General features: G+C 42.1%; 1 protein-coding gene across 1 annotated transcript in view; it reads right to left on the bottom strand.

Moving 5' to 3' along the window:
- The window catches only part of RSU1 (Ras suppressor protein 1), a 182,585-nt gene that overhangs the window by 119,481 nt on the left and 38,669 nt on the right, over nt 1-24,435 (bottom strand). The window contains exons 4-7 of the mRNA XM_012660931.1: nt 19,859-19,979; nt 12,602-12,720; nt 10,850-10,932; nt 10,464-10,578 (exon numbers count right to left, since the gene is read on the bottom strand). Coding sequence (XP_012516385.1) covers nt 10,464-10,578; nt 10,850-10,932; nt 12,602-12,720; nt 19,859-19,979 — 438 coding nt within the window. The remainder of the gene's footprint in view (nt 1-10,463; nt 10,579-10,849; nt 10,933-12,601; nt 12,721-19,858; nt 19,980-24,435) is intronic.

Here is a 24,435-nt window from a genome sequence, read left to right as displayed (position 1 = left end):
AAGGCATTTGACAAAAATTCAACACCCTTTCATGATAAATCATTCTACAAACAAGACCACTTCTGAAGCCTACAAACCCTTCATAAAAAGGATTTGTTCTGTAAAATTTGGATTCTGTCCAAAAGCTACACTCAAGGATCCAGAAGGCCACAGGTTCCCCACCCCACTGGACCTTTTAGGCCATAGGAATCAAGTCAATTTATCAAAAAAATCTTATAATTCTAATAAATGGAGATATGCATCATGTTGCAGATTGGAAGACTCAATATTGTTAACATAGATGCTAAGTCTCTAATTGATCTGTCAATTCAGCCAAATCCCAAACAAAATCCCAGCAGGCTGATTCTAAAATTTTTATGTACGTGCCAAGGATATAGAATAGCCAAAATAATCTTAAAAAAGTTAGAGGACTTACATTATGTGATTTCAAGACTTTCTATGAAGATACAGTAATCAAAACAGTGTGGTACTGCTATAATGAAGCATATTAATATTATATACTCTAGAAATATACTTACATAATAAATTGGTTTTTGACTAAGGCACCAAAGCAATTCAATAGAAGGAAATTCTTGTCTAGAAATGGTGTTGAAGTAATTATTTACATAGAAGAAAATTTATGTCATATCATACAGAAACAGTAATTTGAGTTGATCATAGACCCAAACCTTTATAAAGGGAGAGATGTTTTTGTTTCCTACTAACATCTGCTCAGGGACTTCGAATGATGCATGACACATAGTTTGTGCTAAATAAATATTATGTTGAATAAAAGTGCTATGCATGAAAAAAAAAAACAACATGCCACAGTAAAAAACAAACAAACAAACAAAGAAAAACAGAAGGGAAATGTTGGGCTAGAAAACAGTCAGGAAAGAGCTCATTTGAGGAAAAAACATGTAAGTACCCAAAGACACGATGTAAATATACAGGAGATCAAAATTCCAAGGAGAGAGCAAAGATCATAAAACGGTGAGAGGAGGCTGTTAAGACCAGCCCTTAGTGGGGGCAGGGAGTGGGGAAGTAGCGTGAAAAACATGGCGGCCAGGCCATTCCAAGTCTTAAAGCTTCACAGGACACACTAAAGAACTCTAATCAGCAAAGGGATAAAATCCAGTTTGTGATTTTATAAGATCACCTTGACCACTGTGTGAAGAACGGATTGGCCAGAACAAGGCAGGAAGCAGGAAACCAGTTAGGAGGCTCTTGTTGCCAGCCAGGTGAGAGATGAGGGTGGCTTAGACCAATGTCTTCAGGGAGCTTACACCCTAGCAGCTTTGGGTATTAGCTATGATTTCCAGTTTGTAATGTTTACCTATTTAATTGTTTCTTTCTTTCAAAGATTTCCTTCATCAGGGCAGGGATTATGTATGTTTCACTTACCACTGGTCCCCAACCAGTTACAAGAATATACTATACAAAAAAACCAAACGTCAGAATCTGATATGATATGGTAGATTAGACAGAAGCTATCTAAGGAGAAGAGCCATTCTTTTAAAAACAGCAAATATAAAAGGCTAAAGAGACAGTACTAAGGCATATTAAAATCATTAAACGTATGGTAAGAATGAGCATGGCCTTATTTACTAATGTCGGGATACAGGCTACTGCCCAAGACTTAACAGAATTACAAAAGGCACGGTTAGATGCTTCATGCAGCAGGCAGTCAACTTACGAAATTAATCCAATTCTGGAAAGGCCTAAATAAACATAAATAAGAAAGGCTGATCCATGATGGTATGACAAGGCCTGCAATACCCTTCGGGTCTGACTCAAAATAACGCTGCTTTTTTTTTTTTTTTTTTAACAGGAATACTATAATATATAGGATATGATTTGAAGGGAGATGCTACATAAATGTAAGATATTATATATGTATTCGGGTGATAACAACTGTATTTACAGACATGCCTCCGGAATAAAAAAAAAAATTAAATCTGGAATCTCAGTTCTGCGGGCATTTCTCCCAGGGCGGAAATACATTTAGTGTCCTATTAAATCAAAGGCAGTCCACTGCAAACAGTGGCGGGCTTTACCAGCTGGCGTTAACACAGATTGATGCGCACGTTCAATCACACTGAACCTGACGTTGGGCTTCCTGAAATTTATACGACGGAACGGAAACATTTTATGTGTTGCCACTTCCCACCCCCTTTAAGGCAATAACTTACCAGGTAGAAATATAATTCACTTAGCATTTTAAAAATCCATGCTTAAAGCATTTTCTGGGGCAAGAGAGTCACTGAAATAGAATATATAAAACGGGACTTGTTAAAAAATATCACGTAGGAAACTTGATGGGAGTCATTTTTGATTATCAACCAAGACCACAGGAATCAAAGGATATGATGTGTGATTTTTTGTGTGTGAAGTACGGCAAAAGAAATATTAACACAGAAATAAAATGTAAGAACAGGCTATAAAAGCCAAGTGAAAAATTTAAAGTTGAGTACAAATACTCCGTTCCCTACGTTTTCTTTATTTTTCAAATAAAATTAAGGCATATATTTGGAATCACTGCAATCTGTCATCTAATGGTAACTTATAGGCCTTTTTATTGGCTCAGTATTGATACACTGATGGGTATTTTATTGGGAGGAACACTTATTGTTGAAGTCAAAAGATCTGAACTTTGGATTCTATCAATAATAAGTCATGACAATAATGTAGATTTAAGCAAGTCACATTCTCCCTTGGTTCCATCACCTTTAAAAAGAGGCCATAGAATTCTCCTTGGCTTCATTACAGAACTGAGATTAAATGCATGAAACTATTCTGTCCATTATGATATTCTACATAAACACTAAGGTATTTGTGTAATTCTACCAAGCTTAAAATTAATCTCAAAACTGTTAGTGATCAACTGACAAATTCAATTTTGTACATGTACAAGTGGCACAGTTTACAATTCCACAAAGTCCTTGCCACTTACTGCTCTATCTATTAAGCTGGCTCTACTTTTCATAGCAACAGGATTTAGGCAGAGAAAACCAATTCTGATAACAATATAAAGCTGTCCTGGGTTAGGGCAGGTAATTGCCCAGGATGGAGGTCCTAGACTGAGGGGAAAAAAAAAGAAAGAAAGTAAAGAAACTTGCTTATTATATCTTTTGAATCTGACTATTCTACATATGGTTAATAATCACATTACAGCCTTTCTCAAGGAAAGAATTAAAAGATTTCACGTGATAGCTAAACTAGCTTGCCCAACTCCAGAACAGACTTCACGCTCTGGAAAAAACCATCACAATGAAATGGGCACCGTCACAGAAGGGAACATGAGACCGCGAGAAAGGAAACAATTGGAAAACGGTGTTGCCACTTGCAGAGTGGCAGATGTTAACACGGGAAGAAAGAAATGAGTCCAGTGAGTTCATGCAAGTACTACAAAGTACTTAACGCTTATTGAGGACAAGTTAATACACAAAGGATGTCAAAAAGAAAGAAGTGAATGAATGGATGAATGGATGAATGAATGAAGCAACCAAGCAAGCAATGGCCCAACCAAAGAGCCGGCCACAGAGCTTTCTAAGTAGAAGAACCAGGTGACCTGCTCTCAGTCTCCATATGAAACTCACAAAAAAGGCAGAGATGTGGAAAATCACTTGACTCTTACTATGAAGCTAGCAGGAGAGGTTGACTGCAGCGACACCTTCGTGCTGCGTCTCTTGCCCACCCTGAGCACCAGCCACGTACAGCCCCCCTCATCTGAGCTTCAGTCTCTTCTGCCCCCTTCTTTTATCCTTGCTTTTCTATTCTGACACTTCCTATGCGCCTCAGTTTTCACACGAGGATGATGCAAAGCTTTTCTTTTATCCGTAGGATACACCAACCCATCACACTGTGTGAGGGGACATTGGCCTCTGGATCTATCCTGTCGTTCTTTCTCACCAGGTTCTCAGCAACTCACTGCCTCCTCCCCGTCAAAAGGGTGGGGTGGAGGTGACCTCTATGCTCAGGCTGTTTCAGAAGAGCTCAGGTTTCAGAAAAGCTGGCCTCTAAATAGCCAAGGTTTAATGGTATAAAAATCCTCCCCACCGCACATGCGTCCGTGTGTGTGTGTGTGTGTGTGTGTGTGTGTGTGTGTGTGCGTGCGCGCATCTACCTAACATTTACTGAACAGCTGTGCTCATTCCTGACACAAGGCTAAATTCCTTATGTGGATTATCCTTTTAATCCTCACGATGACACTGCAAGGTGCGGGCTGTTTTCACTCTCATTTTACACGAGGCACAGAAGGTAAAATAACTTGTCCAAAGTCACAGAACAAGGAACTGAAACAGCGAGATTTGAACCCAAGCCTAGTTACGAAGAGACAAACAATCAACCTCTATACTCCTCTGTTTGCATTAAAAACATGTTTTAAACCTCTGGATAAAATAATTGGGAACCAATTGAACAGAGTGACGTCAATATAAGAGAAGATAAACAAGACACTTATAACCAGTGACTTAATTGGCCAAAGAACACTGGATTTCCTTCCTGCCCGCCTCAGCAAAGAAAGGATTTCTCTTTACTTACTCATTGTCCACAGGAAAAGGATTAAGAGATACACGAGAAAAGATCTTAGACTGGTCTAGCTACTCTTCCTTAATTCTGTTCATCCTGGAGAACACAATTAGGAGGAAATTCTCAATTCACGACATCACTTACTCTGTGAATGGGACTGACATTTGCTTCCACACTTCACGAGTGTGCTAGAAAGACTACATATGCTTCTCATGGTTCCTGTAGTAAAAACAGTAACGATTACCAGCACGTGAAGTAGGACACCAGGCCAGGCAGCCCCAGGTGTGCGGGGCATCACAGACATATGTCCCATAGGCAGCTTAGATTGGTGCAGATAAGGTTCTGACGTCCCAAACACTCAGCTTTGCTGCATACCTAGCTGACCAATGAGATTTTCTTCTCTTCTCCAAGGGCAATTATTTGAGTGACACATACTGAAGGGGGGTCCCGTCAATGTCTAGAAGCCAAGAAACCAGAAATGATTCCATTAAGAACAAGTAATGGAAACCATGGAACCCTCAGGAAAGAGAACCATGCAAAACATGGTTCAAATCTTCAGCTCACAAGACGACCGTCTCATCTAAGAGTAAGAAAATGCAAAAGTGGAACTTAATACTGCTCACGACCGCCAGGTGTAGCCGCCAGCTCGGAAATCGCCTTTATGCTATTTTTCTTAGTGCTGTTTACCTGTTCTAAGGATCAGGCAAGAAATCTGCCTTTACTTCCTTTTCTACCAATGCAGGTCTTTTATCTTCTCCACTAATTGTTATTAATAATAATTCTTCCAAGAAATAATATATAGAGGAAAGATGAGGAGGGGATTGAACCTACAGTAAATCACATGGCTGCTTTTTAGGAGAGATTAGATGCTGCCTGAAAATGCTGGCCAAAACCAGACTCTTGAATTCGGGCAGGCTCAGGAGGAGATTTCAATTCTGGGTATTACATTGTCACTCACCAGCAGAATTAACTGCAGAGGCCAGGAAAAATGAGGGTGGCCTCAACCCCCGCTCAGAGAGAACCATTTTTTCCCATGAAGCAAAGCATCCCACACAGCTCTAGCAACACAGAGCCACTGTGGTCCCAACCAGGGAGACGCTGACACAGCCCCTGACGTGGCCACGGATGCTGGCCTGGAAGCCGGCCCTACCCACACACATCCTCCATCCTTCTGGCTTTAGTATTTAGGAGCCAAAGTGCTTCATGGCTCAATCTTTCTCCCGCTGCAGTCACATCCAAGGGGTCTCATCCAATTTGTGGCATTAAATTTATGTTGATAACGCCCACAATCACCTACGCAGCCCAGACCTCTCTTCTGAACTCCAGGTTCTAGTACCCCATTGCCTTCTCAATTAGCTACCCAGAAGGCATGTCGAACGTAGGATATTCAAAACTCAGCTCCTCCCCCATCTTCCCAATCTACTGTGTGTGACTGTCCCCGGCCTTTTAGCCACTCAGGACCCAAACCTCAGGATTAACCTGACTCTTTCACCTCCTCATCTAATCCATCACCAGCTCCTGGCAGCCCTGCCCTTGGAACAGGTCCAGTATCTGCCCGCCACTCCCCCTGGGAGGAAGCCACCGCTCACTCCCACTTGGATGGGACAAGAGTCTCCCATCTTGACTCTCCGCTTCTACCCGTGCCCCCCGTCCGTCTGCCTATTCTCAACACAGCAGCCAAAGAGTGCCTTTGAAAAATAAGTCAGGTCACGCCACGCCTTTGCTCAAAACCCTTCCCAAGTCTTCCCCATTTATATCAGCTTCCTGCTGCTGCCGTGACCAATGACCACAAGCAGTGGCTTCAAACCGCAGAAATCTATGCGCTGACAGTTCTGGATTTCCCAAGTGTGAAACTGGATCTTACGGAGCTAAACTCAAGGTGTTAGCAGGGCTGCGTTCCTTCTGGAGACTTTAGGAGAAAACCCCACTTCCTTGCCTTTTGCAGTTCCTGGAGGCCGCCTGCATTCCTCGGATCCTGGCCCCTTCCACGGTGACTCCAGCCTCCTGCTTCTATCGGCACGTCTTCATCTACTACCTCTGACCCTCCTGCCTCCCTCTTGTAAGGACTCCTGTGATTACGCTGGACTCACCTGGGTAACCCAGGAGAATCTCCCCATCTCAAGGCTCTAAATCATATCAGCAAAGTCCCTTTTCCCACGTGCGGTAACAAATGCACACGCTGTGGTGACTGGGACGGGAGCATCGATGCGGAGTCCGTTTCACTCAGAATAAAAGCTAAGGTTTGGACAACACTCCACAAGTTCCCCTGTGAACCACTCCCCACTTCCTACCTAAGCTCAGCTCTTAGAACTCTCCCCCCTCACTCACTCTTCCAGCTATGCCAGACTTCTTGCTCTTCCTCAACACATGAGCCATCCCCAGGACCTTTGCACATGCTGTCTCCTCTGCCAGGAGAGCTCCCTCCCTCCCTGAGGTGACTAAAAGGTGTCATCTTACCAGTAAGGCGTGTCCTGTGATCACCACTCCCCCAGCCTGGCACTCCCTTCCAGGCTTAAGTTTCTCCCAGACCTCTGAACACCTCGTGTCACTCATTCTCACTGATTCTTTTTCTTTCTTCTCATCCCAAGATGCCACCTCCGCAAGGGGTGTCTCTTGTCATACTCTCTAGCAAATACATGATGCGGGGACTCAAACAGTTGTTGAAGAAGTACATTCTACTTTATTGGAAAAGTAAGTTCCTTGGACTCCAGACCTGGCTTAAAGTAGGAACTTAATAAATATCTGAATGAATCAATGAATACAGGAAGGGGTGAGTGACAGATCCAACTTACATCTCATTTTCTATAGGTACAGGGACTACTATGAAAGCAAGTGCTCTTTAAGAGCCAAACATAACAGTTTAAGTAATTTATTCAAGAACGTACAACAGGAAAGTACTACAATCACGTATTAAAACTCCAACCAGGCCCTTACTGCGTCCCTCTGTGTTCTTAGATCTGACGAGCCAGACCTCATCTGGAGTCCCTTGACTGGCTGAAACACATGTACCAACAAGGTTTCAAGTTAAAAAATTCTGGATTTAGTTTGAAAGGAAATTCCGCAGAAATCTCAAAAGCATGTATCTTGTACATTTGTATATGCAAAAAATAAATATACAGGGGAGCGATCATCATCCACACTTCAAAACGCACCCAGGAGCAAACCTGCGGCCAGTGGGTGCTGCGGGGACAGTTATAATAAGCTTCGAGGACATCAGGCCCTGGCACTGCTCAGCAGCCAGCCAGAAGCGGCCTCCAGATGGTCGCCTTTGGAATCCGGTACACAGACGAACAGAAGCCATTCCTATTGTGGTGCATGTGTACCGAGGGGAAAGAACCACAGGGACAATGCACCTGGCTTGGAACGGAACAGCGGAATGACAGGTGGTTTTGCAGAGGCCATCTCAGCTGCAGTCCGCAAAGTGCGATCTCAGCCTTGCTCATGCACCGGGAAAGCTCGCCACGCAACTGACCATCTAGTGCCACCTCTCCTCTTGCCATTCTGGGAGGGTGGGCCGGTGCTGTGTTTTGTTCAGACTTGAAAACCGCATGTCTAGGATGCCTCCCTCTGGCGTACGGGTGGCAGGAGCACACCACAGTGACCAGGAGTGTGGACCTGGAGGAGACACTGTCAGGTTCAAATCTCACCTCTGCGACTCGCTAGCTGTGTCCCTGCAGACAGGTCACCAACCCTCTCCAAGCCTCAGTTTCCTCATCTCTAAAAAGTCTCCTTACGAGTCTTATGACAATTACAGGTGATATTACAGGAAAAGCACTCATCAAAGTACCGTGGACACAAGGCTTTAATATATACTAGCTATTATAATAGCTATTACTACATTATTATAATAGCTATTACTATATTATTATATTATTCTTAATTTAAAAAATCATGGTTCAAAGATAAATAATACATATCTCTTCATCCTAAATTTAGATTTGTAACAGAGACTCTCAAAGGTTTATCATGTATTTCCAACTAAGTGTCTGCCTGCAATTAGAAAAAACTGCCACCAGGCAGAGATTAAGACTAAGCTTTTCTAGATACAGCCAGCAAAAGTCAAGCCATTTAAAGCCTTTCCCCTCAATTCTACTCCTGAATAAAATATATATACACACACGCACACACATACATAAAACTTGTTATTGGAGAGTTAAGAGAAATGTCAGACAAACATGTCTATCTATATGTAGTATTCCAATAGGATAGTGAGATGAATAAGACTTTAAAATATATGCATAGGCATGCCTAGGTTCACTAGGCACTTTTGTAACACATTAATAGCTGTTAAAATAATTGTTTAATATAATATCCTACATTGCCTCATTGCTTAAAAAATGACATAAAATAAAACAACAAAATATACCTTCATTTTCCTGTTTCTACTAATCACACTAGCCAAGGATGCATGTCAGAAGTATTAAGTGGGTTTTATCAAATTACACAGAACTCATCTCACTCATGGAGATCTTGATTCAGTAGGCTGGGGAGGGCGTGGGTGTTTATATTCTGCAAAAGCTCCTCAAAAATTCTAATGCTGACACTTATGGTTAACAACCACCATACAAATCTTTCCTTTAACAAGAATTTTTTTGCCTTAAAAATTTTTGCAAAAAGCTTTTCTTGATCCTGTACCCTGCTCCCAAAGCAAAACTTGAGTACTTGTGGCTCAATGAAGAGAAGGTGCTGAGTTATTTCCCAGCCCTTAAAAATCACAAAATAACCCCCTACCCGGGCCTTTTAACACCAACAAAGGAGCTAAAGGAAATGGGAAAAGTGGAGGCGCAACTTTGCAACTTTTACATTCGCTCCACGAAATCATGCGAGTGCTTCTCCTTAAGATTAGTGCTGCCTGACAGACTCTGCGCTGATAGGATTAGTTCCGTAGCCGTGTTTTCCCACAGGGTGACACTGGCCCGAGTCACACTCTGCATAACATCTCACCATCCAAAGCCTTCATTTCGTTAATTCATCCAATACACGCTCTTTGCGCACCTACCACGTGCCGGGCACACGTGAGCGCGGGGACTCGGCAGGGAACAAACAGAAAAGCGCCTCGGTCCTCATGGTGCTTGCATTCTAATTTATAATAACTGGCCTCTTTAAAACTACCAGATGTGTTTGAGGAACTGTGGGTTCAATGTGAGTGTGTTTTTTTTTTTTTTTTAAATTATAGTATTTTGGAGCGGAAAAGCAAAAAAATCGCAGTAGAGAAAACCACACAGTTCAAAGGATGGAAGAAATTAGAGGTCACAGAAAATCTGCATGAGAAAAAGAGAAGTGACTTCATGAACCTTTCACAAACAGGGCAAAACAGGAACAGAATCACTGGTTTGGAGGTTATTTATGAGGGGGCCCACGAGCCCACCCTGGGCCATGGGAATGACCAGGCAGAGAACGGGGATTCGGCTGCCAGGAGCAGGACCATGGAATTCCCGGCAACAACACATTCAACAATCCCCACTGGCGATGGGATCAGAAGAGAACCACATTCACGACCAGCAAAGGTATTTTCAAGTAGCCGTAACAAATACTTTACCTATTTGGTAAAAGTTTTTAAGGGCAAAAATTAATTAATTAATTAAGGAAAATTTAAAAATAAGAGTCATGCTTTGATAAGTTACTAATAACCCAACCAGGACCCAGAAAGCTTACCCAGCTAGTAAATGAGGAGCCATGGATGAGACTTTAACTACGAATCCCAAGCTTATTATGTCATGCCAAGAAGCTGAGTCATCTGTCACCTAGAGTTTCTGAGACACTGGACACGATGGGAAGGTCGAAAACGTAACAGTGAACTCTGATCAGTGACAAACGGTCATAAAATGATCAGAACTGGGTGTCTAGGTGGAAAGTGTTTGCCAAGAAGAGGAGAGAGACTGCGGAGAATTGCTGCATCAGGATAATTATTATTAATTAGACCCAGACCTCAGTTCATTCTTCAGCAACCTTACCTAGCTCTGGGGGCAGAACAGTCAGGCGGTTCCCCTGAATGTGGAGTTCCTTAAGCTGGGTAAGCTCTCCGATTTCCTTCGGCAGCGAGATCAGGTCATTATCCCTGAGGCTGAGCTAAATATAAGAAAACAAGGCTTTGTCAAAACAATTTCACATCAAAAGGTGCTGCCCAGCAACAATCGTTCTATTCCACGCCCTCTTTTCTTCTCACGCTCAATCCTTCCCATTTATTTACAAGTGTCTGCCGATAAACAAGAAACACTATCAGGAGTAGTAGTTTATTCCTGCAAAACAAACCTTACTCCTGCTCAAATTGACTTGATTCTACTCCTACAAGGGCTGGAGAATTGAATTGATTTTCTAAGAATTTAGATAAATTACTTACTATCTGCAACTTTGTGAGCTTCCCGATATCTGGCGGCAGGATTTCAAAATCGTTGTCACTTAGATAGAGTGCACGCAGGGTGGCTGCAAATTAAACAGCAATATATAAACAGGGTGGCATGGAACCCAACCATTTGAGGTCTGATCAATACCAGGGAGTCAGCTTTGATTAATAACCCCGGCGTGGTGGAGAGCCCGTGACATACCTAGGACTCCCAATAATAACATGCGGGTCAAACTCAGATCTACTGGTTTATTGTGTGGCTGGTGTGTCCAGGAAAACATCTATATCCAAGAGGACTGATGCAATTAGCAGCTGTGGGCACCAGCCGTTTTTGGCACAGAGTTTCAAGGCATTTTCAGCAAAGAGAGCTATTTTTCTCTATTACTTCCGATTCGCATTTATTACTCCGTTTGCATTCAAAGTAAAACAAAGAAAACCACTGTGCCACTTGCGTCGATACCTAGAGCAAAAAAGGCTCTTTCATGCAAATAGAACTAGGTGAAAACCGAACTTTTCTTATGTAAATAGAACTATGTTGAAAATAAATGAAAGGTTTTCTGGGATTGGAGGCTTTAACCACAGTTCATTGCTTCTACAATGGGACTAATTATTATTACTTGTTTCTATAGCCTCAGGGACAAAAATAAATGAGGACAAAGTGGCTAAAATAACGACGTGGAATGAACAGAGTAAACCCTAACGCAAGCGTATCAGTAAGCTGAAATTTATTCACGATATTACACAATGACAACCTGATCCCAAACTATTGAAGGTTAAAATCCTAAAGCATCTTTTTATCCTCAACCAAAAAGGAGGAGCATAATTAGACACGTTTTAATTTGTTTACAGATATTTAATTATAGTCTAATGTTTTAAAATTGGAAAGAACTGTATGTTACTATAACGGCATAAGTGCAATCTCCTCCATGGCCCAAGAAAATATTTTACAATTGGTTTCACATGTTTGAGACAGTCTGAGAGAGACAGTGTACATGGGTCAAAAAAATGAAATTTCATAGACCAGCTCAGAAAATTCAGATTTTCTGCATGCCATTTATGTCACCATTTGGAGAAGTCGAATATGCATTTCACAGAGGCAAACCTTTCCCTAAATATTTCATGAGTTTCCAGAAAATCATTTTTTTTCCTAATTTTTCGGAGCACCTGTAGCAAGAAATTTGTTTGCCTATAAAAGGATAAAGCATGTTCATTTGTGGCTAACAATTCCTTAATGTTTGACTGTGTCGTGGACAAATATATCAATAAGATGACGATTTTAAAGGCTTGAAACAAGAATCCTGGCTGGGAATTTTAAAAATTCTGTTAGTGGTTTATTAATGAATATTTTTATAAATAATTGATTGGAATATGTTGGGCAAATATCCCACAAAGAATTAACAGCAACATGGGAGGATGCATTTTTTTTTTTACTTTTTCTCTTTTTGGCATGCTCTTTAAAAAGAAAGTCAAGTCTCTCAGCTGAATGTGCGGCTTGATCTCATTTAGGTACATAATCTCTCTCAGAAAGTTAATATGACATTAAGTCTACTTGAGCCCAACAGTGTCACATAACTATATATCAAATATACAAACTGCTGAGCTACGAAGAAATATTCAAAAGGGATCTGTGAAGAAAAAAATATATACGTCCAATAATTTCTCTTGGAGTGCGGGCCCTGGCAAATAAATTTCACTCTTAGAACGCCAAGTACCATGGTCAGGAGATTTATAGAATTAAAAGTTTCTTACTAAGGTAGAAGAAGTTCCCGGGAAGAGAATTTTCATTTAAGTTGTTGTAGGTCAAGTCGAGAACCTCGAGAGCTGGCAGGGACCCGAATCCTCGAGGCAGGGTGTTCAGCCTATTCATGCTGTCGTTGGGGGGAAACATCAAAGTCATTACCTGAAAACCACACGTTTATACACAGCACTGAGATCGCCTGTTTCACAGGCCGAAAGCATCAAAGAGTACCATGACTCTAGGGTCACTTTATTATTTTTAATTTTTAAAGCTTTTATTTATTCAGGTATTTTAACTGACAAGTGAACACTGCATATATTTATGCTGTACAGAATGATCTTTTGATATATGTATAATACATGGTGGAATGGCTTAAAGCAAGCTGTTTAACATACGCCTTACCTCACATACTATTTTTTTTGTTTTTTTGTGGTGAAGACACTGAAAAGCTACTCTTGTAGCAACGTTCGAGTATACCATATATTGTTATTTCCTGTAGTCACCGTGATGTACGATAGAGCTCTTAAACTTGTTCCTAAGATGTGTCCTTTGACTAACATCTTCCCAATACCTCTCCTAACCACCATGCTAGTCTCTGTTCCCATGACTTCGACTTTTTCACACACTACATATAAGTGACAGCATGCGGCATTTGTCTTACTCAGCCTAATAATTTCAGTCAGAGAACCTGTATGTTCATGAAACTTCTGAAAATTTCTTAGTTCTCATTTTCTCCAATGGTGAAGTGAGTGAATCAGTGATTGAAGCAATCACTGTTTTACACAGAAACTTAAACCACCACAAAATATCTGTCCTTGTAAAGAAACACTTTCTTATGAATGTAGCAACATCCCAAAATATACACACTAAGCTTTGTAGTCTTCATACTTTTGCTTTATTTCATTTACTACCTTTTTTGTTTTTGTTTTTTTTTTTTTGGAGACAGAGTCTCACTCTGTTGCCCAGGCTAGAGTGCCGTGGCATCAGCCTAGCTCACAGCAACCTCAAACTCCCGGGCTCAAGCGATCCTCCTGCTTCAGCCTCCCGAGTAGCTGGGACTACAGGCATGTGCCACCATGCCTGGTTAATTTTTTTTTTTTCTATATTTTTAGTTGCCCAGCTAATTTTTTGCTATTTTTAGTAGAGATGGGATCTGACTCTTGCTCAGGCTGGTCTTGAACTCCTGACCTCAAGTGATCCTCCCACCTTGGCCTCCCAGAGTTCTAGGATTACAGGTGTGAGCCACTGCGCCCGGCCTCATCTATTCCTTTTCATGGAAGGGAAGAAAAATCACTTTTTTGTTCCGTGACTACTAGCATTCAAAATTATCTTCAATTAGAACGGAGGCTACCAGGGACTGGGGAAGGGAGGGAAAATGGGGACTTATTTAAAGGGTGTAAAGTTTCAGGTTTGCAAAATGAAAACATTCTGGAGATTGGCTGCACAACAATGTGAGTATACTTAACACCACTGAATTGCATATTACAAAAATGGTTAAGATGGTAAATTTTATGTTATGTATATTTTACCACAATTGAAAAATTTAAAAAGTTATGCAGTTGACCCTTGAACGACATGGTTTAAACTGTGCACGTCCACTTATGCGTGGATTTGCTTCCATCTCTGCCACCCGAGACAGTAAGACCAACCCCTCCTCTTCCTCAGCCTCCTCAACATGAAGATGGTGCGAATGAAGGCCTTTAAGTGGACTCACCTCCACTTCTAAAACAGTAAATGTATTTTCTCTTCCTTACGATTTTTCTTAATATGATTTTTTTCTCTAGCCTACTTTACTGTAAGAATACAGTATACAATACATATAACATACACAATATGTGTAAATCGACTATCATGCTATTGGTAGGGCTTCCAGTCGACAGTAGGCTGTTAGTAATTAAGTTTTTGGGGAGTCGAAAGTTTTATGTAGATTCTTGAGTGCCTGGGGTGGGGACCAGCGCCCGAACCCGCACGTTGCTCAAGGGTCAACTGCATGCGTGCATGTGTGCATGTGTGTGTGTGTGTGTGTGTGTGTGTGTGTGTCTCCAATGAAGTCTAAGGGAAATTTTTTTCTATTACTATTTTTTCTCCTTTTCTTCAAGACCTTCATTTTTCTTAATGCAGATCCCTTTGAGCATACTTAAAAGCCAATTAAAAAAATTTAATAAAAGTTGACAGATATTGAAAGGTGGAAGGGACTGTGACGCTAAAAATCATTCTAGGCATCGATCCCTCTCGTAACAGACACAATCCTGTCCACGCCTACCAAGCAGGCCTCGCGAGAAACAGCTGTCAGCAGAGGGAAGCCACGAGAAGAAAGCGGATTTCCACCTCTCGGGTGGAAAAGCCCCAGACAGACTTTACGCTCAGCAAAATGACCTCCCTGACTATTTCCTGCAATGGTAACAGTAGCTATTCATATACTCTATGAATCCGCAATGTGTGAAGCACAGTTATGCCAAGTATTTCACTTGTTCACTAAGACTACCTTGTACTACAGGCAAGGCAGAGCTTATAATTATTTCTATGTTGAGATGAGAAAACAGCCTAGGAGAGGTTAAGGACCAAGGGCTTCTGTCTTGACCGATGAAGGTGACAGGTGTCTGAAAGTACCTCATCCCGCCCGGAGGCCAAAGCCACTCTTAACCCTCGGACTCCAATGCAAGGATTCTAAATAAATTGAAAGAAAATCAGAGATTGTAAGAAACGTAGAGAAGCATACATTAGTTGCTTCTGTCTTTAAATATTGCTTTCGGTTATCCGGTTCTGAAGATTGCTGATACTTAAAGTTTTTCTTTCCAAGTACAGAAATACACTGTGGCAATAGCAGGTATAGGGGATCCATGGGTCCACAGCCTCGGAGGGAAGAGGCCAACCATCCAACCTCCAGCCGAGAGCAAGCATCGAGCCTCTCCACCTCCTAGTGGCAAGAATCTACTTAATCGCAAGTTCTTTTTTTCCCTTGAGTGATAAACCAACACCCACAACGTGTGAGGAACACAGCAGAGCCTCTCGTGTAGCTGATACTAGTGACAGTAGGCGGCCCGCCAACCTGGCAGGTAGAAGGGGAGCCCTCACTTAAACAGATGCTCCATAAAGTCCAGAACTGCAAGTAACAGCCCAGCCACAAAGCAGGGGAGGAACTGGGGAGATGGCGGCTGTCTCTCCGGACACCAGCCCACGTGCTCAGTGAGCCAGAAGAGTACCTTTCTGCAGGACGAAGGACGGAATACGCTGGCCCCGCACAGCGGGTGCTATTTAATGTCCATCTCCATCCATCCACATGTCCACCTGTGACACTTCTGTTCCCAGGGCTCCCCTCTGAGAGCACGAGCGCTCACGGTTTCTGGGAGAGGTTACAGTGCGGTAGCGGAAGAGTGGAGCTTTAGTCTGCGACAGTAAGGTGACAAGTCCAGCTCCACCTAGCCAGCTGGGTGACCCTGGCCAAGTTATTCAGCTTCTCCACCTGCAAAAAGAGGCTGACAAGCCTTCAGGGCAGGATTACCCAGAGGATGAGGGACGAAACAGATAAAGCACCTAAAGCCATTCACAGCTCACAGGTGGCTTCTAGGAAGTGACAGCTAGACCTACAAGTATTTTTCCAACGGTTTGAGAGAAATTTTGAGTCAACCCCAGGCAGGCAAGCCTACCTCGTGAGGAGGCCATCTGGGGTGGTCTGAACCATGGAGTGTGGTTTCCTACTTGTGCCACGCTAGCTTAATCTCACATCGCCCGAGGTGTTTGCACGCAAAGCTGCTTAGCGCTCAGCTCTGCCAAACAGTATACATTCTTTTGTGTCCATGAGCAGATTTTTCAGATGCGTACTGGAAATGGGCAAGCGCCTGCATATGATGGAGAAATTTATCAAACTCGATAGTTTAAGGCTTTTCAGCATCTTTTTCCCTTCTCTTTTGCAAAAGCCACAGGAAGGCCTGCACTAATGCCTCCCTTTTAGAGCATTCTGTCCTCCGCAGGTACGCCTGCCTCAGTGAAACCTTCCTGGCTAAAGGTACTAATTTTTCTCACCTTCACAGTGACCTATTCACACACTTAGTGCAAAAAAAAAAAAAAAATTCTCAATCCATACATACTCAACATGGTACTTAATGAAAACTTCTTTGTATTCATGAGAAGAGCTCTAGCAACAAACTCTAGGTCAAAAAAGTTATGCCCGAATAGTTGGGCATGGTGCTCCCACAGTGGAATTATCCTAGAAATAATTATCAACACGGGAATCTATATGGCTTTACATTTTTTTTTTTTTTTGGAAAATAACTCCATAAAATAAACCATTTTTAAGGAATTAAGAACTTATTAATAATTATGCTCTCCTTTATTTATTCAGGTGGCCTAGAATTCTTTCAGGTCTTGCAATCATCGGAATAAACAGCGAATACTACATGAAACTTTAAAAGCAAATTTTGGTTGAGTTTGCCTTTTGAATCACGCATACAAGCAGCCTAACATCTCTGCTTTATGGTCTCCTGTGTATACATTGTTATTCTAGCTTCTTATTCTAAGGAGTCCTTGCTATCACTTTCCTCAAACTTACCTTAAATGTGCATGTATAATTCTTTATGCTATCTGAGGACAGAAGTACCCTTTAATGACAACCATCTTCACTCCTTTCCCAAAGAACTAGGAATTTTATTCAAACTTTTGACAACCCTGTGTAGCTACGTAATTAAATACAGAAAGCTTTATACAATCAATGAAACACCGAGAGCCAAAAATGCAAACAACTCCAAAGAGAATAAGAAGGCAGCTAAGATGCATCCAATGAAAAAGAAAAGTTTACGACTTTGTCCTAAGGTACCTCACACCAAACTGAACAAAATCTGGATTCGTTATCTTCTTCCAAAACCCGTCTCCATCTCTATTTCCATTTCAGCCACCTGACACAGAAATCTAGGTATCACCCCATCCCAACAGTTACTGTCTGGTCAATTTTACCTCCTATGTATTTTTCATATGAAATCCCTCCCCGGCCCCCCCGTCACTGTCCCATTTCACTTGGAACATGAAGCCAACATTCCTACTGGTCCCCTGACTTCCAGACTACCTCCTTCCCTCCCTCCCCTTCTCCACACTGATGTTTCATACGAAAATCTGACCTTACCTCATACCCACTGCTCTGCTGTGCAAATTCCTCAGTGGCCAGTAGGATAAAATTGGAGTCCCTTTATTTAGCACACATGGCCCTTCATTAGCACTTCTGATTCCCTGCCATTATTATAAACATTTATTTGTTTGTAGCTGGTTTCCCCAACTGTGACGCAAGTTCCCTTGGCACTGGACGGCCAGTACCTAGAATTGTGTCTGGGATACAGTCAGGAACTCTGCAAGTCCTCATTAAAACAACAGGAGACGTTCATGATTCCCCGTCTAGCCTTGCTTCTTACCTTACTGCTCCTTGCCTCGCACTTGACACTCAAAAAGGCCAAAAATCTGACAATTCCCGGAAAAATGCAGAGCTCTGAGCATTTGTCATTCTCTCAACCTGAGAGGCCTCTTTGATATGTAAGTCTGAGAAATTCTTTCTCATGCATTAAGTCTTGGCTCAAAGGCTACCCCCTGCGTGTGCCCTCCTGAGAACCTCACCTACAGACTCAGGTGTTTCTTGTCTTGCTGTGCCCACCACAGGTCTACAACCTCCAACGATCAGTCTCAGTGAGCCCGCTAGACTGTTCCTGCTCACTCACAGCCGGCCCCCTCCATACTTAAGGCCAGGACTGTGACTTACGCCTTCGATTCCCAATACCAGCAAGGTTCCTGACATAGAAATAAATGAAAAAAATAAATAAAACAATGACGATGATGGTAATAGGTCATACTAGTATTGCGTAGGAACTGTTCCTAGTGAAATACATACATAAATATATGTATATCACCATTTAATATGTGAAAAAATGAACATTAAGACATACATACACATATACCTAGTTTTAACTTCTTGCTTACATACAAATTAAACAATAGGACTTAATAATCTTCAAAACCAAGATATAAATGCAGCATCCTTTCTTTTCTGCTTTGCCAGATGGGTAAAATGTCTACAAATCCGTGGGGAGGAAAAAAATCATCTCATCTAAAGTGACGTTTCTCCCTCCTTTAAACTCCTCTTTCCTCAGATGTTAGAAAAAAAGAAGGCTCGTGGATCTTACCAAGATGGTCTCTTAGCCAGACTGAACTTCAGCCTAAGAGTGTCTGACTAAACTCCCCATGAAAGGAACGAACTAAAAAAGAAAAAAATCGCTTCATGAATGAGATTTCTTTTTCATGATTGCTTCCTGTTAAATTGATAAATACCTGGCCAGCTTCTATTGCAACTCCACGTAAATCACTAACTTAACTAGAACATTTAGCGACTACAATTTAATGAATACATTACTTCACACAGAGAATGACACATGAGTGGGCAGTTTCTTCTAACAGCTACGGCAATGAAGACGGAATTCAGAAGTCAATGTTCTGGTTGGGGTCTCGCGCTCTGACGGAGGATGTATGGACCCAGAACAATGGGTTCTCTCCTCAGCTTGGCCACTAACCTCAGGAGTTAGTCACTTAACCCCTTGGCAAGAGCCTGGCTTCCTCTCTATGAAATTAAAGCACTAAAGCCTGCCCTTCCTACCTCACAAATGTGGAGAGGGCCACATGCCAGCATAAAGACTTTTAAAACTACAAAGCAACACACAAGGATAAGGCATTATTATTAATATTATTCACTGCTCCCTGGTTTTGCAACCTCAGCTGAATCGAAACTCTTCTCTTCACCTTTGCATAAGGAAAGACACAGGATTATAAACTCCCAACTACACAGAAGAATCGCAAGAATTATGGGAGCAGTGTTAGGGAATATATCCTCCCCTTCATGGAAGGAAGGTGTTTTGCAAACTTTTTCTATTTAATAACGGAGAGAAAAAGCAACCATATTACAACTTGTTTGAACAGTTAATGCCGTGCAAATAAGTCCCTTCTCGGTCAACATCAACTGAAATAAAATTTTACGGGAAATAAAATACAGTAAAAAAAACTCCCTTACTGCGCCAACAATTAGCTTCTCAATTAGCTCTCAGATAGATATGCACTAATGTAGGCCATTGAAAGGCTATATTAAAACAATAAAACTTTTTTTAAAACCTAAAACATAAAAAGAAATTAGAAATCTACCTCTCCCGTGCAATAACATAAATAGATTCCTTCTCTCGTGACCACACCCCACACCCCCTCCCCTTCCACCCTCTTCTCCTTCCGCCTCCACCAAGACTCACCCAAGGTTGAGGTGTTTGAGTTTTTGCAGGCTGCTGATCTGTGTGGGTAGCTCCTCGATCTGGTTATTAAAAAAGTTGAGCACTTCCAAATTCTTCAGTTCTGCTATGTTTGGTGGCACCGCTATGGAAACAAAAATACTCAACAGTGAATCCAGGAACCTCCCTCTTAGCAAGGAATGCCAACAACACACTTGGTTTGTCCTTCAAAAAAAAAAAGGGAGCTATAACTCCAATATGATCATCTAATTCGCATACAGGTCCTCACTCATTTTTGGTAGGTTTTCCATAGGAAGTAACTGTCCACCAAGTAAAAGCAGAAATGTTTCTTCTTGGACAATCAGGTAAGTATTTGGCGTAGTTTGTTTCAAATGGACGAAGAGGAGGGAAGAAGTATAAAAAGGGCAAAAGAGAACTTCTGTACCGTAAACAGCCTATAAAAGGGAATATTATAAAGCATATAGACTTACAGTTGTCATATAATGTCTAATAAGTGCAACTGTTTTCCTCCTTTTGGTTTCCTTCTGTCTCCACCAGAAGGAAGACAGCTCCAAATCCCTTCCTGAGTGACAGTACATCCAAGCTGGTTTAATCCAGTATCTGAAGAGCTGTCCTCTTAACACTGTATTAAATCACAACAATTTAAGCTCAACCTTAAATGACGAAAATATTCAACCTACCTAGTTTCTGATTATGGCCTCTGGAGAAATACACCTCGATCAATACAGGTACACACACACATACACAAAGGTTACATCAGATTAGCAACCGATCAATACACTGTTATATAGAAATACAAAAAGCCAACTCCATAGCATGCTATGAATACTGGTATGCAGATCAAAGATGAAAATAAACCACTGGGTACCCGAAAAGGTTCCTCCTTCCCTACATTATATACCGGCAAATTAAAAGCCACAGGCATCTTTATCTCCAAAGTACAGACTCTAAATTGGTAGCAGAAAGACTTCCAGTAGTTTGTAATTCATCTACCCCATTTGCCAGTCAATCTTTCTACAAACATCTGCTTGTCCGTGGTTCATGTCAACTCTAATACCACGACCATCTGGGCAACTAAGAACACTGACACAGGCCTTGAGTCCAGCACAGGAAAATGTGATGTCTCAGACATCAGTGAGGTCTTCCCATCCCACCTGCCTCCTCCTCCAGGGTGCCCCAGAAGGCTGAGAAAACCTGCCTGCAGCCAGAACCAGGAGCACTTAGAACCGCTACAAAGGAATGTGTAAAACGCCAAGCGTACATCTGAAACATTTAAGGAGAAAGCCATTCCGAGAACTCCAGCAGACAACATCCAAGGGACCAAAAGTCAAGAGGGCAGGTACACGGTTCATGGTAGTTCTGCGTCATCACTGTCAGCTTTGTGAGATGTCCAACGCATCGCTGACCTGACTTCTTTTAGAGGAAAGGCTTGGAAAAGGTAATGGAAATGCTTTCATTGGAAGAAGGGGTTTTAAGGAATATGGATCATTCTGGACTAGGACACACGGGCAGAGGGCAGTGGTCCGGTGACTGGGCCTTGGATTGGCTCCTGAAGTGGCTGGAGGTAAGAGGACAGATTTTCACGGGATGATCCAGGCAGCTGGGAATTAACCCGCACTCTTGGATACCAACACGAATGCACGTGAACCCCACCCACACAAGTGGCTGCAGAGGCACATTTTTAAGTGCACAGGCAAGAGCGCACTTCCGTGCAAATGAACGATACTCGCTTTGTGTAAATGACCACCAAGAAAATCACCAGCCTGCGCCTGCTGAGCTGCTGGGTGTCATCTGTCCCTGTTCCCTCCCCAGACCATAAAGTGTGTGAAGTACTACATCCCAGAGACCTCGCCCTTCCCCTGCCCACCCTCCAGCTACCATTAAGCCCTTCATCTGATTAGTTTGAAGAGCAATAAAGAAAGTTATCGAAACCAGGAGAAAATGATGATCTCAATTTAGCCACAAACCAAGAATAATGCGGCCAGAATTACTGCCCCCTTCCCAAAGTTACTCTGCCAATGCAATTAAATGCTGGTCTAAAGGTATCGCCTTCTTGACAGGATGAGAGATTATTTCACTCTCCTTGCTAAATCAGTCCAATTTAAAACCACGAATTATGCTAAATGTGATTTAGGGCTTTGTTTTGTGGACACAAACAATAACCCCATATTCAATTTACGAAACCTCTCCCAGCCCTCTGGTATGCATGTGAATTTTTTGTTTAAGACTCCATTCGAGCTAAAAGGGGCGGGGGGAACTACATAGCTAATATTCTCCTTAAAATACAGAATTTTTTTCCCCGTGGCCATAGTGAAAATCAAAAGAAATTAACATTCAGACCTGTCCGGATAGGACAGCATTGACTCTTTCAACCAATATATTCAGAGAGTGTTTATTATGTGCACAGCATACTTTTAGCACCTAGCATTTTGATACTTTGGGGATAAAGTGGGAAAGGTGTGCTATTTAAAGAAAGTAAGTTACAAAACAAAGGGTATCCAAAGTCAATAAATTGAAACGAGCCTAGTGCTTGTAAAAATTAATCCTAACAAAACCGTCCAGAAAAAAATAACCAGTTAACAATATGAGTCGTGCAACAACTAAATCATATACATACATGGCATGAACGATTTTAACCATTCTGAACAGGCAGCTGCAATATTTCGCCAGTCTAAACATTCTACTGGAATTTTCCAGATATCTTCATGACATATGAGCAAGAAGCATTTTTTAATATAACTAGTGAGCATGAATATGTTTCTTATTGTGTCTTTGCAATGTTCCTTTTCCATGACTCTGTCCAGCTTCTGGCCGACGACTCCAACTGTAAAAACACGTGCAGAGATTATAAGGAGCCGAGCCCACAAAACAAACAGAAGAGCAACGGGATGCGTGACCACAGGAGCCCTGGCCTGTCTGGTCACCGCCAGCTTGACTGAGGCTCCTCCAGGTTCAGCCCTACACTGCTGTGTGTGCCCTTATTCAACTCACAACCTCTCTGGGCCTCCGTTTCCTCCAGTGTAAAATGAGAAGGCTGGATTACGACCATTTCTAGGTTCTCTTCCACTTCATTTTAACATCCTGTGATTCTAAGAGGAGATGGATTATGAAAATCAATGATATGGATTTAAATAATTCAGCAAATGGGGCCGTCAATTAGGAAGCTCAGTCATGTAGAACTTTGCTTCTGACAGAGAATTTAATATCATTTTCTGCCCAGCCAATGGTGGCTGCTCTAATTTGGAGACTCCAGTTGCTGGATCTGGGGGAACTGTCTCTAGCTACTCTCAAGTGCTCCCTGGCTGCTAAACGTCACTTTCTGCTCTAGCTGCAGGATCACATGACCATGGGGGATGCTCTCAGCCCCGAGCTTCTGCTGGTGTTCTGGAAAAGGTGACAAAGACGTGGTCCTGTCACCCCAGAGACTGGACTCCAGCTGTCACAGTTTGGACTAACAAGGATTGCAAACTAGTACAACCTCTGTGGAAAGTAGTATGAAGATACCTCAAAGAACTCAAAGTAGAACTACCATTTGATGCAGCAATCCCAGTACTGGTTATTTAGCCAAAGGAGAAAAAGACATTCTATAAAAAAGACACCTGCACTCGAATGTTTACAGCAGCACAATTCACAATTGCAAAGATGTGGACACAACCCAAGTGCCCATCAATACACAAACGGATTAATAAACTGTGGTATATGTATAATATGGAGTTCTACTCAGCCACAAAAAAAGTGGTGAATTCATACCTTTTGTAACAACCTGGATGGAACTGAAGACCATCCTTCTAAACGAAGTATCCCAGGAATGGAAAAACAAACACCACACGTACTCACTACTAAATTGGAACTAAGGAATCAACACTTATGTGCACATATTGAAGTAAATCTTGAATCAGGCAGGCAGGAGGGGGAAGCAGGGGATGGGCACACTTATAACTTTGACTCAAACTGTACAAAAGCAAATTATGTAACCAAAATGTTTGTAGCCCCGTAATATTCTGAAATTAAAATAAATAAAAATTAAAAAAAAAAAGAAAGCCCCGCATGGCCCTCTGTTCTTTTAAATCCTACTAAATTGAAGAACCTGAATGTAATTCTAGAGTTTTGTCTATTTGGTGTTCTGACCCAGACTCAGCAATTCATCACACTCCCTCCCCCGAAGCACAGTTTCTGGAAGGTTCCACAAGAAGTCCAAAGTGGCAGAAGGGCTCATTAACATCTCTTTAAAAGGCTCCTTCAGGCAGGAGGCACCTCCTGGACAGGCTGGATAAACCAGAGCTCCAACTGCAAGAAACCCTTGACACAGCTGATTCCCGAGCAACGGCTTTCCTCCTCCTACGAGGACGTGTGTCCCTCACCATCGCTTACGTCCACAACAGGCGAGAGCCACCAGGCACTGCAGAGCTGAAGCACATTCGAGAAACTCAGGAATGGGCTTCCCTCGACTGGCTGGCAACCCGCACCCTGCCTCCCCTCCAGAAGAAGAATCAAAATAAACTATTGTTACAGCAACTGGAGTTTCATTCTTGGAGGATTTTGTTCTATGACATGAATTAATAATTCCACAACCCGCAACT

This window comes from Propithecus coquereli, unplaced genomic scaffold (genome assembly GCF_000956105.1).
Source record: "Propithecus coquereli isolate 6110/MARCELLA unplaced genomic scaffold, Pcoq_1.0 Scaffold69, whole genome shotgun sequence".
Classification (NCBI taxonomy): Eukaryota; Metazoa; Chordata; class Mammalia; order Primates; family Indriidae; genus Propithecus; species Propithecus coquereli.
The sequence above is the reverse complement of the archived record's forward strand: the minus strand, read 5'-3'. Positions and strand labels throughout refer to the sequence as shown.